General features: G+C 36.9%; 1 protein-coding gene across 1 annotated transcript; it reads left to right on the top strand.

Moving 5' to 3' along the window:
- The first annotated feature begins 448 nt into the window (after positions 1-448).
- LOC128220402 (peroxynitrite isomerase THAP4-like) lies at positions 449-8,239 on the top strand. Its single transcript, XM_052928778.1, has 6 exons — positions 449-534; positions 1,050-1,109; positions 1,897-1,990; positions 3,464-3,573; positions 7,029-7,132; positions 7,669-8,239. Exons 1-6 carry the CDS (start codon positions 525-527, stop codon positions 7,777-7,779), a joined length of 489 nt encoding a protein of 162 aa, XP_052784738.1. The 5' UTR covers positions 449-524; the 3' UTR covers positions 7,780-8,239.
- The last annotated feature ends 7,367 nt before the right edge of the window (positions 8,240-15,606 follow it).

The following is a 15,606-nucleotide window of genomic DNA, read 5'->3' as shown; positions in this document are numbered from 1 at the left end:
TTGTCGAAGTGTTTGAAGATACAAAACTCCCAATCAAACTCTGGTAAAATACCGAATTCGGGGCTCCGTTAGAGGCGTAGATTGCGCTATGTTTCACCTAAAATGGTAAAGAAATAGTAAAGTTATCTTTGTTTAAAGTCTTTATTTGAATCAAAATATTGCCTTCCGACTTAGCATTTATGACGCAACTTATCACGTGGTATACACACACTGAGTATATAACGCTGCGTATAACTTTCCAGTTTCTACGACCATTCGCACTGTACCACTGCCCCTGGCATGTACAGAAGTTGTCAGTTCCTTGCAGAGGTGAAGGCACCTAGTACTGGTTCTGCCCAGGATAGGTGTGCGGTGGCTGAACTGTCACTCTGGGACCCTTCAATGTGCTCACGCCGGGACCCGGAGTTTAAACTACTAACACCACCACCTCCAGTTTCGAAATAGTTTTTGACGGTTACTTCCCTTATATCAAATTTGGCCATGACCGAAATATAAATAAACAAATATCCAGGTAAAACGGAAACATGTCAACAGGTAAATACATATTTATACACTGCTTAATACAATTGTTCGAGGGTTGTTTTCCCTAAAGTATATTACCTCAATACTTTCTTTCCTGTTGCCGACGTTTTTGTCGCTTGTTTCTTTATTAGAGAATTAAATAATACTGAAGACGTTCAATACGGGATGGTGAATATTAGTTCTGGCTTCCATAATGCACCAATCAGTTGTAACCACGGCCTCTCCAGGTCCGAGGGGGCGTTGCTACAACTGACTGGTGCATAACTTTAATGTAAATATTTATTTTGTTGATGTTTACTACACATTAAACATGTCCCGAAAGTTAAAATATATAACGTGTTCGCTGAAGTTCTTTAGCTAGGTAAATATATGTTTACGGACATTATTCTGTCAAGATTGATATCCGGTTCAAGGTGTTGTCTGTAACAATGGTATTTGCTTGGAGGTTTATAACTCGAGACTCTCTTCACTATGCTTCTCGCCGTATCAATATCCGTTTTTACTCATATCTTTTCTTTTTTCTACAGGTCCGAAGCTTCACGAAATGCTCAATGGGGTTTCTTGGCTAGTGGGAAAATGGCGATCCGGTATTATATTTTGATTTCCTTCTGTTCAGTTAATTGTTTTTTTATAATCCTCAATACAGTCATCTAACGTGTAGGATATATAACAACAACAACAACAGAACAACAACAACAGAATCAACTTTTAATGCATTAAGGCAATTATGCCTAGAGCAAACAATTAGATATGATAATTCATCTGGCACTTCGGGAGATGTGGGTTGTAAGGTTGTATTAATCAAATCAGATTATTAAAGACAGGATACACACCTAAAAAGTAAATGTTTCAATCATGTACGCTGTAATGTTCGTCCGGCTCTAGGCAGATGTTAATGGATAACTTGCAGGAGTAAACCAAAACATGCACCATTCAAGGTTACCATTTTAATTCCCAGAATTCCTCATCCCATGCAAGGGACGTAACTCATATTGCTTGTCTAACTAAATATAGGATAACATAAGTAGTCCCCCTTACCATGTTAATACACTACATACGCGTAGGATATTTATGTTAAAAACAACAACAACAACATAACAACAACAACAGCATCAACTTTTAATGCATTCAGGCAATTATGCCTATAGCAAACAGTTAGTTATGATAATTCATCTGGCACTTCCGAGTATGCGGGTTGTAAGGATTTACTGAAAGTTACATCAATACGTAGAGTGGTTGTCAACTTGTCAAAACTTATGCATATTAAAACAAATGCTATTCTGGGTATGAGAAACACATTTACCTTTGGATGCCCCTTTTAAAAATAGGTAATCGAGTACGTCTCGTTCTAAACTATAAAAGAATGTATTTCAGAATCCGGCGTAGGCTATTACCCAACGATCAAAGACTTCACGTATGGAGAAGAAGTTGAGTTTTCACACGTTGGTCAACCTAATTTGCAATTCAGGTATTACTAATCAAGTTTATTTAATTCTATTTAAACCCCAATAAAGGAAATGCATAGTGGTTTTTAATCATATTCGATAAGGAATGTCAGTGGATTATGTTCCAAGATTAAAACTTAAATGTTCCAGAACCTGCAATGGTCAAGGGAGTTTAGAATTGACTATATCATCCCATTTATCAGATTTGTTATTGGTACCAAGACTTTATTAAGTAATCAAATCAAATTATTAGAGACAGGATACACAGCCTGAGCTTGTTTTTATTCAAGAATCAGATATTCTGAAACACTCCTAAAAAGTAAATGTTTCAATCATGTAGAAATCATGCAAAATGTATTACTAATTCTGACAAGTTACTCGTGGAGTTTCAACTCTTAAATATTCAGTGAATTTGGTGACCCTTGTTTTTTTGCAAATATTCCGAATTCGTATATGGACATTGACAAGCTTCTGACCGGTTACACATCATAAATGCGATCCGAGCTTTATTCTATGACCTGATACCATTTCATATATGTTGTTGTCCGTATCAAGATTTCTATTGGATATCAGTATGCCCGTTTCAAGTCAGTGGTGCGAGCTGTATTAACATCGATCGCAATTACACAGCTTTCAGTAAGAGCCGGGGACACATAAGGTAACATTTTTGAAGGCTCAAGAAGTTTCAACTTTCAACTTTCAACTCAATGTAGCTTGGACTGTATAATCATTCATTGGGAGGTGGTGTCTGGTTTAACTCATTTATTTTTTAAAACTTTCTGATGCTTTTAGTTGAGTCTGGCTCCAATAATGCTTATTCATATAATTGTGTACACTTTGGTGAGTTTCAGGTTGAGCTCTGTTAAACCGGCTATAGCGCTCATAACCCCAACGAGTTATCACTGAGTTATCACTGAGTTATCACTGAGTTATCACTGAGTTATCACTGAGTTTTCACTGACCGTGTAAAGACGGTTACCCCATGATTTTCCACCGATGCATATACAATCTTTTATAGTCCTCTGTTTAAGCATTACATGTAACATGTAACAACACATACTATGTGTAACCCTAAACATACAAATATTTCAAATTGAGAGCTTAATAAGATTTAACACATTTAATACAATTGCTTTAATTTACAAAAAAGGATGAACATATGTTGAAAACAATAGATCTTATGGAGGATACCGAGTTTAGATTGTGAGAAATGTGTAGAAATCACGGTATTGCTACCTTATGAGACCGTAGTAGATCGCAGTTAATCTTTTAGCATTCACAAACATTTAATATGTTTGCGTTTTAGCTATTAAATACAAGGTTAATATATTGTTAACATTAATTAATAGTTTCCATAAATGCATTATTTAGTAAGTATTTGACGGTGTACTACTCAAAATGTATGTTTGTTTTATGTGTATTAATGTTCATTATTAGTATGATATTCGAATGCCTTGTGCTATAAAAATCAGCCACATTATTTTCTCCACTTACAGCTGTTATTCTTGGAAAGTACCTGAACAAAAGCCTCTGCATAGAGAACTGGGCTTTTTGAGGGTCAAACCAAATAGCGATCAAGTTGCCCTAGTCATCGCCGAGAACACAGGTACATTCCAAATTCGTTCACAGTATGCATAAGTATCATTTACTATTGCCATTACATTGATTGCCTCATCATCGATGTTTTGTGCACTATTATCATTGCTCAAGCTCTAAAAGTGTAATAATTCACATATATCATAGTACACATGATCCCAGGAAGGGTACCTATATACACACATTTGTAGTGAGAGCCGTATCTCTTACATAAATAATTGTCGAGTTATACATTAAGTATGTTATTATGCCCCCATTCGCACATGTCGGTCGGTCCGTCGGTAGACAAAAGCTTGTCCGAGTGATAACTCAACAATTCCTGGACGTATGGTCATCAAACTTGACATGAAGGTTAGGCCTGACCAGTAGATGACCCCTATCGATTTTAGCGCTTATCGGGTCAAAAGTCAATGTCACAGTGACCTTTAATGGTAAAATAATTTTAAAGCTTGTCCGAGTGATAACTCAACAATGCCTAGACCTTTGGTCATCAAACTTGATATGGAAGTTGGGCCTGACCAGTACATGACCCCTATTATTTTTGGGGGTCTTCGGGCCAAAGGTCAAGGTCACAGTGACCTTGAATGGTAAAAGAATTGTCCGAGTGATAACTCGACAATGCCTGCACCCATGGCCCTCAAACTTGACTTAGAGGTTGGGCCTGACCAATAGATGACCCCTATTGATGTTAAGGGTCATTGGGCCAAAGGTCAAGGTCACAGTGACCTTGAATGATAAAAGGTTGTCAGAGTAATAACTCAACAATGCCTGCACTCATGGCCCTCAAACTTGACTTGGAGGTTGGACCTGAGCAGTAGATGACCCCTATTGATTTTATGGGTCAAAGGGCAAGGTCACAGTGAAAGCAAATTCAGCACTTCCTGGACCTATGGTCATCATACTTGACATGACGGTTGGACCTGACCAGTTGATTACCCCTGTTGTTTTTAGGGGTCAAAGGTCAAGGTCACAGTTACCTTGAAAGCAAACTCAACCCTTCCTGGACCTATGGTCATCAAACTTGACATGACGGTTGGGCCTGACCAGTAGAAGACCCCTATTGACTTTGGGGGTCATCGGGCCAAAGGTAAAGGTCACAGTAACCTTTAACACTAAAACGTTAACAAATCTTCTTCCAGTGATATCTCAACAATGCCTGAACCTATGATCATCAAACTTGACATGGAAGTTGGGCCTGACCAGAAGATGACCCTTATTGATTTTAGGAGTCATCGGGTCAAAGGTCTAGGTCACAGTGACCTTGAATGCGAAAATGTTGTTTGAGTGATAACTTGACAATGCCTGCACCCATGGCCTTCAAACTTGACTTGAGGTTGCGTCTTACCTGTAGATGACCCCTTATGGTATTAGGGATCATCGGGTCAAAGGTCAAGGTCACAGTGACCTTGAACGAAAAAAGCTTGTCTGTGTGATAACTTGACAATGCCTGCACCCATGGCCCTTGTCATTTAGGTTTTTGGTGACCAGCTGATGACTCTTATGGATTTTGAGGTCATACAGTTAAAGGTCATGGTCATAACACACTCTATCCTTACACTTTGAATGGTCATTATCTTAAAACTGCCTCAGCAGCACCAAATATCAGTGACAAATCAGCTATCATTTCGGTCCCTGCATATTTTATTCAATTGTCCATATAATCCTGACAACATGGTGTTCAAGGTGGGCATAATGTTTGACAAACATATCTTGTTTATAATGCAATGGAAACTGCAGGCACCAGCAGCCAATGTGTGAATAATGCACAAAAATCAATGCCTAAAAGTGCACTGAGAGACACACAACGATTAAATAGTCATTTTATTTCATAAGCAATAAATGCTGCTGTTACTATTTTCGAACGGTCAGTAAAAACCACACCAATCTTAATAAAACAATTGTATTATTGACCAGTGCCTGTATGTACATTTTTCACAAATGAAGTATATCTTTATTAATACATAAAAGTTGGCATATGTTTATTTCAGTTAGGTGAGTGTAAGCTCTGTTCTTAGTGACGTCAATACCAGAAATGTGTTGCAAACGTTGAATTAACATGTTAATATATTATATTCTACTGTCTTTGTCTGACATTTACTTAATGAGCAAAGTTACATTACTTATTGCTTATTGATTTTTAGCTCGACTATTCGAAGACCTACTTACCCAAGCGTCGGCGTCGGCATCGGCTCGGCGTTGGCGTCACACCTTGGTTAAGGTTTTGCATGCAAGCACACATAGGTTAATATCTCAGCAACTACTTGATGTATTGCATTGAGACTTTATACAATGATACTTGACCATCCAACCTACTCAATTAACCAAGTAAGATAACTCTTAGGTGCATTTAATTAAAAAAATAGGCCTTTATTATTCGACTTAGAAATTCTGGTTAAGGTTTTGCGTGCAAGCACACATAGGTTGATATCTCAGCAACTACTTGAGATATTGCACTGAGACTTGATACAATGGTACTCAACCATCCAACCTATTTAATTAACCAAGTTAGAACTCTTGTTTGCATTTAATGCAAATAATTGCCCTTTATTATTCGACTTAGACATTCTGGTTAAGGTTTTGCATGCAAGCACACAAAAGTTAATATCTCAGCAACTACTTGAGGTATTGCATTGAGACTTTATACAATGGTACTTAACCAGCCAACCTACTTAATTTACCAAGTTAGATAACTCTTAGTTGCATTTAATGCAAAAATAGGCCTTTATTATTCGACTTAGAAATTCTAGTTAAGGTTTTGCGTGCAAGCACACATAGGTTAATATCTCAGCAACTACTTCAGGTATTGCATTGAGACTTTACACACAGGCTCCCAATCATTTAAGTTTCTTCTTTAATCAAGTAAGATAACTCTATCATTCAAATTATATAATTTTTCCCCTCTTCATTATGAGACTTATAAATTCTGGTTAAGGTCTTGCATGTTAGCACACATAGGATAATATCTCAGCAACTACTTGATGTATCGCATTGAGACTTTATACAATGGTATTCAACCACCCAGCGTAATTGAATAACCCAGTTAGATAATTGTATTTTGCACAAAAAATGGCCCTTTATTAGAAGACTTAAAAATTCTCGTTAAAATTTTCCATGTAAGCACATTTATGTTAATATCTCAGCACATCATGTATTGCATTGAAATCTAATGTAACAGTGATCCATGCATGTCTCGCCAAAACTTTTTAATCCTTACACTGAAAAGCGGCGGAATAGTCGAGCGCGCTGTCTCTGTGACAGCTCTTGTTTTTATTTTACTACAGTGGAGAATCGGGAACACTAAATCACTGTTTTCGATGCCTCCTTTGTTTTGTTTCCCAAATCGGAATTCATCTCGACAAAATCTTTATACCACAAGAATGTGGACATTAAAACAAATCCGAACAGTAGGATTTCACATGTTTAATTTTGCACAGTTTTACTTATATGTTCTGACGTTTATTCCAGGCGTTTGCGAGGTACAGGAAGGCACCGTTAAAGGTCAAGAGATCCAGGTGGAAACACATACTGTTGGAAGACTTACGTTTGGGAAGCCACCAGCTGTGAAGAAGGTATTTTTGTCATTTATTTTTCAACAAAGAATGATTATGAGAAAAACAAGTCTAATGGGTTATTTAATTTTCATTATTTCAAGCGAATTCCTGAATGTGTTATCATAATGAAAAAAGGTATTGATAAAGTTCGAAGGGTTGATGTTCCAATGGTATCAGTAACATTACAGCTGTTGCAATTAAAGCCAATTTTACACTCCTATTTTTATTGCATAGTCATATCAGTTATTGTTCCAAATTTTGAAGCCTCTAAGTAGAAATGATAGCTGCGTTCCTATAGATCTTATGTATATTAGAGCTACCCTGGTGCAATGTATATAGCACTCTCACAAGGGACCCCCATTTAACGTCCCTCCCGGAAGACGATTAGGATTGTTGAGTGGCGCGGCGATGAAGGTCTTACCACTAGACAAAGAATTCACCAAAAGGTGCATAGTATAAGAAAACCATGTGTTTTTATGTGTTTCGAAAATGAATGCCTGTCGTTTAACTGCTTGCTTCATTGACAACTGTAATGTCATATTTCCGCGTTTCAGGTGAAGCGAACATTTCGAAGGGACGGGGATACCCTACAACAGATACTAGAAATGGAAACTGAAAACACGCCCATGTGTGAACACCTTAAAATCACGTACAACAAGGTCTAGGGCATGACTATGCCAGGGTTGCGACCGTATCAGACAGGTGAACGTTAACGCTGTTATTACAACATGTACGTAATGGATACCGCAATCACGTTATATTTGTGTATATATTGCCTTTTATATTTATGGTGAAAATATATGAGATGTTCTTATATGTGTGTACTGGTTAAAGACACAATAACAGTATCGCATTTGTAATCATATTGTCCGACGCATATCTCGCCGAACAAGCTAGCTCAGTCTGATAGTTAGGTTCAAATGCCTTTTTTATACAAAGAACAATCATTGTTAAATTTGAGTGTTGTGTCGGTAAAAAGTGTGCTATTATGGTTCTTTTTTTTAAAGGGTTGTGTTTTTTATATTCTGTTTACGCTAATTTGGACTTTGCCTTGCTGTACTGTTATATGTTTACGCACTTCATAATATTCATTATGTGAAATGAAATAAATAGGAAAATAGCGTATTTTGTGTTTGAATATTTCCTTAAAACACAAAACAAAGTTTATAGTACTCATAATTAAATGCATATTCAAAATCGGAACCAGCTGTATTCGTTAAGAATCGGATGAAGTCTTAATCACAATCATCACATACATTTGTAGAATTCATATTATGCTATTTCAATAGGTACGAGTTTATTTATTTTCTTAAAGTAACAGGATCAGACCACAATATCACAATAATATTAAAGTCAAATCTCAATCTCAATATCAACTTTTGTTACCACATAAAACCATAGAACGATTCAAAATCTTTAATATTTTTACTCCTCTAAAAAACGTATTTTCTCATAGAATGCGTTAGTAAAAACATTTGTCAGTGTCTGGAAGAAAGTTAGTCTAGTAGCAAAACATGTGCATGAATATTTTATAAAAAAACATTAAGCTGCACTCAAAGAATATTTTGTCTTTGTAATCTTGACCAAATGAACATATTTAAACTTTTAAAAATTGAACAAAACATAGTTGATTTTGAATAACTTATGCTGGCATGTGGTAAAATAAGTTGAGAATGAGATAGAGATTTGACATAAGCATTTCTGTGTTATTTGGGCCAGTCCTATTTTCAAGCCTTCAATTGTCATGTTTAAAAAGGGAGAATGTGGGTATAAATAGACGATAATTAGTTTTTTTTTAAAAGCGAATACGGCCATAAAACAGACGAAACATAGTTTAAAACAAGAATATGGATATGAAACAGACGAAAACTGGTTTAAACGGAGAGAATACGGCCATAAAACAGACGAAACATAGTTTAAACCGAGAGAATATGGCCATGAAACAGACGAAAACTGGTTTAAACCGAGAGAATATGGCCCTGAAACAGACGAAAACTAGTTAAAAAGGAGAGAATATGAGTTAGTACCGTCAATCAGTCAGATTGAATAAATAATGTTGGTTACTTTTTGTATTGTCGCACTCTTAATTTACCATTAAAGCTTCGTGAAACAGAGGAAAACTAGTTCAAAACAGTGCCGTAGCCAGAGACATATTTTGACCGAGCAGTCTAGGGGGTCCGGGCATGCTCTTTGAAATATTACTTTCTATGACTTCTCTTTTTCGTCCTTCACTACAGTTTGGCCATGTTATACCACCACAAATTGCATTATTATTAGAATTGGCATTATAAATACATATTAATTTTTATTTTTAACAAGCGAGCGAGAAATAAAAGTTTCATAGATCTATATATTACGATCCGATGACAAGCTCTCCGAAATGAATTGGTGTTACATGTACATTAATTTTCAACAATTTCTCGTTTTTGCAAGACAAATGAGGTAGGCAAACACTGAGGTAAATACACCAGATATACTTTCAAATAATTTTGTTTCTCAGAATCCAAAGCTTATACTATTCTCTATTTTCGGGAAAATCCCACAATCGCAGAATATCCGTGCGGTCTATGGGAATATTTTTTTTAGGAAGAAACATTAAACCAATCCATTGAGACGAGAGTATATCATAGTTGATCGTGTCCAAGTCTTAAGTATTCTTTAAGCACTGAAACTGCGTTCTTGCGAATAGGTACAGATAGGTAAACTTAAAATTAACTGTAATTTGCATTTTTTGGAGAGGGAGTTTGCGTCACACATTTCAATCCTTCTTTGAGAGAAACATCTGGGTTTTTAGCTCGACTATTCAAAGAATAAGGAGAGCTATACTACTCACCCTGGCGTCGGCGTTGGCGCCACACCTTGGTTAAGGTTTTGCATGTAAGCACCTTTTAGTCATTATCTCAGTAAATACATCAGTTATTGCATTGAAACTTTTGATATGTATTCCCAACTCTCTTACATACTAGATTAATAAGGTAAGATAACAATTATTTGAATCCTTACATTGAAAAGCGGCGGAATAGTCGAGCGCGCTGTCTCTGTGACAGCTCTTGTTTTAATAGAGTGTTACCATCTTATAACTTCGGTTTCTAACTGGCTTATCATATAAGGAGTGCGATTTCAATGCTTCACGTAAAGTGACCATGAGTTCCAGGTTACAGATGCAGGAAAACGAGCAGTAATGTGCTGTATTACATGGTTTTAGAATGGAAAGAAGTGATGAAGCTTATTATGGGCCATGAATGATATATTATCACCGACATTTGCCCCATGATATTGTCTACCAACGATTCGAGGATATCAGCAAGGTTGTTAGATATAATGTGAGCCCGCAACAAGTCACACTTATTTGCTTGTAAGTCCACAGACAGTGGTCTTATAAATGCCAATAGATATTGCGTCAAACATGCCACAACGACTAATTTGAAGCTTTTCATTAACGTCATAATACTTAACACATCAGAAGCTGAATTACAAGTTGATTCGTCAACAATATTACTCAGTGCGTCGTGTATATATTCATAGGGTGCTAATGGAATCTATTTTCGATAACAATCTCGTATCTGATATTATAGAGAGAGAGAGATATTGTCGTTTTGAATCACACTTAAATATGACATATAAGTTTTCCTCCTGACACTGCGCTTTAACCTGACATGTATCTATTTAGAATAACATTCCCTTTAGCTATAGAAAAGATACTTACTTGTTGAAATGTGTTCATTAAAATCTCAATTCGTGAAACCTGAGTGCATGGAATGAAATATTCACGGATTTCCTTACATACAATATACCGTTCACAAAAACTTATATTCTGTAACACTTATCAGCTAGTCGTTTCGTCTGCCATAATGGTCGTGCCGTCAGTACGCGAACAAAGCAGCTCTGCCAACATTATGTACGGAGTCCCGACAGTGCTAATGACAGAGAGGATGGTGCCTCGGTTTGCCCCCGTGTCTTTTGCTACGTTTTTTTAAATAATTAAATGAAGAATTTTAGTCGTTTCTCGAATTCATATGTCGATTTTCTTGTTTTTCATTCCTTTTGATTCAACTTATTTAGTTATGTTTTGCTCTGAAAATTTTAACCGAGGCCTCAGTGTGGCAACGGCGCTGCAAAAACGAGAGAATATGGCCTTGTAATGTTAAAAGGCCAGATGGAATAATGCTGGTTACTTTTTGTATTGTCGCACTCTGAAATGTTTTGAAAGGTTAGTGAAAGAGCCCAGCTTGTAGTGAAACGAGTTTATTGACAGTAATAAAATTATATAAGCACAGCAACAAATAAACAACAAAAAGGAGTTTATGTCCATACTTATTCCGTTTGAGTGTCGGTGTACAAAACAATTGACAATTAAAACACCTTGCAATTCTTAAGTACTGTCACTTTTGTGAACATCATACTATTCATCTGTCATAGAGGTTCACTTATTAAGCCAATGTTTAGATACATCTGCATAATTGAAACACCAGAGAAGGTCCAGAATGCACCAGACATTATCACAGAACAGCAAATATCATATGTATCACCGACTACTTTCCATGTAATTTCTTTTCTTTTGTATCCGTCTGTTGTTTCTAATTCAAAGTCTGATAATGTTTCCCTTGCATTTTCCTCGAGGCCAACCTTCACTAGAGCGCTACCAGGTTTTGTTTCAGCTGTTTGTTTGATGCACTTTTTTCCGGCAAACGTTTTGCAACGACATCTAAGTACACATACAAGTATTTTCAACCCTTTCGGAACTTTGTCAGTGTGGCTGTGTATGCGTGAAGATATGATACAAAGAAACAACACGAGCACACTGTAGATCATCTGAGTTAAGATGTAGTAGAATATATATGGCACGGGAGCGGAGCTCTGTGGAACTTGGTTATGAATCACTTGCATGTAGACAACAAAAGATAAGAACACAGTAATTGCTACCGAGGTTCTTTCACCGCTACTTGCTGGCATGAGGAACACAAAGCCGTTTATACATCCAAGAAATACCAATGGGATTATGATGTAGACCGTTAGAAACCCGCTTTTCCGTTTTATTTTTAGGTCAATATTAAAGATAATGGCATTTGAAATATGCACTGGTCCGTTTGTGAATTCCCATTGACTGTTGATGCTGTAGAATGATATATTGACTTCCTCTGACCTGGCATTCAATGTCATTTCCTTTGCAGAATGCGAAAGGCTTGAAAAACTCAACTCGCAGGTTTGATTATCATATGGAAAGTACGTGGCATCAACTGGACATATGAATCTAATAACTTTTCCGGTACTCCATATCACATCACCATTATGAACTACTTTCAGGTTGTTATTCATTTCTCCAATTTGTTCTACATTGAACGCAGACTGACGTAGATACAACTTGGGTTTCCATAAATCTTCGCTCTCCATCACCAATGAGGACATATTGTCATACTCAGCCGGGACCCAAGTCATTCGCTCTTCTTTCCATGTCATATTCAGCATGAGAGTTATAATCATTTCCCCCGAAATTTCGTCCAAGCTATTTATACTTGATAGGAATGGTTCAATTGACACATGTACGGTATCAATGTGATTCATAACCGGACGAACCTTTTTATTGTATTTCCTTGTTAAATTTGTGTAAAGATCACTTTCAACGGTACATAAGGATGTACAAATGTTACAGTTGAACAGTAAGACGTAAAAGTATAGTGTTAATATCTTCATCATTTTATCGAACTATGTTTTTTATGTGTTGAAATCTATTTGTTGACAATGAATCCGCGATTTGTTTAAAACACTCAAACTTACGTCGTTTCCGAACCCATCAGCAGCTTATTTTAAATGGCATGACAAACACATTTAGAATTCATGGGCAACAGAATCGTAATTGGAAATTGATCATCAGAACTAATGCAGACTTTACAAAACGAATAAACAAATTTGTCATTAATATTGATAGTCAGATGCATCACATACGCGCTCAAAACATTCATGTGTTTAGGCCTTGCGCAATAAATTTCTGAGTTAATTGTCAATTTAACTGCGACATATTCTGTAAACTTCCCCGGTTATGCTTTCAACTGCAATGAATACACTAGAGATGCGGTTGTACGGCAAAACTCGAGACAGTCGCTCGGTGCTCGCAAACCATCACAACCGGCGTTCATATAATTTAGGGTGTAAAAGCCGAATGTGCAAACATCAACATCAAATAATGAAAAAGCTTTTAACTTCCGTTTCAACCTAAAAAGTACTTTAAAATGACACTGTCTGATTTTTATCAATATCACTTCTTGGGTGGAGCTGTGTCGAGACGTTGAAATACTTCACTTTTAACCAGGGGACGTAGTATCGTGGAGTCGTAATATTCTGAAACCCCACGACGAATTACGACAATACCATTAAAAAGGTGAAATATTTACTGTGGGACTATAAGCAGTCCCCAAAACAGACATAGTTACCCTCTCTGTGTCACGCATTACATTTACAAATAAAGCTAGCCAAGAAACGTCGGGTGGTCGTTTTGCCTAATATATAAGTCAATATATGAACTGGATGCAGTTGGTATTGATTTATAAAGTCAATATTATTTTTCATGATTATCGCTAAACCGTTAGCTCTCGTCGGTCATCAGCGGGATGCAGAGCTTTACGGTGTCTAGTACAAGGCATGGTCCTCTACTTCTAAAACTTCCTTGTTCCCAACAGCTAGCTCGTGTGATTATATGAAACACTAAAGTCCCAAAGGTTGTAGTATTACAAGACAGCTCATCAAATAAAGCACGACCTGGTTGTTGTATTGGAAACCTTCCACCGTCCGATTTCAAGCGCCGCATAATGACACAATATCTGGTTGTGGTATCGCATGCCATCTATTGTCCAATTGCAAGCATCAAACCATAAAATGATACCTGGTTGTGATTCACTCCACCCAACTGTCCTATTTTAAGGATCGCATCATGACCGAATACCAAAATGTATTGGCCGCAGTCCACTGACCTCATTTAAGCATCACCATGGGCCAATACCAAAATGTGTCGCACATCATCCGTTGTCCTATTTCGAGCATCATACCATAACCTAATACAAAAATGTATCGCACGCCGCCCACTGTCCTATTTCATGCATCGCATCATGACCCTATACCAAAATGTATCGCACTCCGCCCACTGTCCCATTTCAAGCATCACATCATGTCCCAAAACCAAATGTATCGCACACCGTCCACTGTCCTATTCATGCATCACACCATGGTAGTATATACCTGTGGGGTTTCACCATCAAAATGTCCTATTTCAAGGATATAATTAATATAATTGTGATAGTAATTTATTAAATATGTATATGAAACACAAAAAACTGTATAGTTTACGTGTAATAAAATTCTGTTCTGTTCTGTTCTGGTCCTATTTCAAGTATCACACAATGGAAGAATACTTAGTTGTGGTACTTTCACACCAACTAACTGTCTATTTCACATAGTCATGTTTACGGATATATCACCTTTAAGTTGTTTGATATCCGATTTGTATATAACTCATTACAGGTCACTGATGACATTATTGCAGTTTTATGTCGATTCTCCTCGCGACATTCTAAATAACGTCCTTCCACCGTCCGTCTCTGTCTGTCCTTGGAGCATCGTTCTCTGGTGAATTCAGATGTGGCAGCAAAGATATACTAATTTCATAAACTTTTAGATTGTTATATAAAATACGAATTGAAGAATAAATAAATATTGCATAGGTTGTCCGGTTAGCGCAGTGGTTAGCGCACTCGCTTCTCACCAAGGCGACCCGGGTTCGATTCCCGGTCTGGGCGCATGTGAGTTTGGTTAGTGGTCACCAAGCCGGACAAGTGGGTTTTCTCCGGGTACTCAACACAAGACCACACTCTCGCGCAACATCGTGCCAACGAGAGTGACTTAGTATAAGCTAGCATAGCTTCCTTCGCAATCGTTGTAAAATATATATAATGGTTAAAGTAAATATTGTAAAACCCCGCAAGTATCCGGATTTGTAATAAATTGAATGAAGTTGAAACATTTACTCGGGTGCGTCACAAAAAAAAAATGTAGAACTTGATACCTGTTTGACAAATTGCATCCATAATTGTAATCCAAATTGTATACAAGAACTTGCTCAAATGAACAGCTTTCCGCAGCTATATCGGAGTATCATAGGCTAAGGTGGTTACTCCAAAAATTGAAGACTAGCAATATTATGATATTTGTGAAATGTTTGTTTTTTGTTGTGACGTTGTATGTCTCGTATTTGGCATTGACCCGTTTGTGTGAGGTTTAAATGTAAGAGTAATGTGTCCATTATTGTTTTACATCGTTTATACACAATAAATAAAAGTAGCAGGTCCAGTAGCAAGACATTTATTTTTCAATAAATCTAATGCCAGTTTTACATCGTAACACGGTCAGATAAGAGTATTGTTTCTTTAACTTGTAATCTAACATTAAATGAATGATTAAATCGAAAGTACAGGGCAAGCACATTAGCAAAAACAGAAATATAC

The sequence above is a fragment of the Mya arenaria genome, chromosome 15 (genome assembly GCF_026914265.1).
Source record: "Mya arenaria isolate MELC-2E11 chromosome 15, ASM2691426v1".
Classification (NCBI taxonomy): Eukaryota; Metazoa; Mollusca; class Bivalvia; order Myida; family Myidae; genus Mya; species Mya arenaria.
This window is presented reverse-complemented; position numbering and strand designations above follow the sequence as displayed.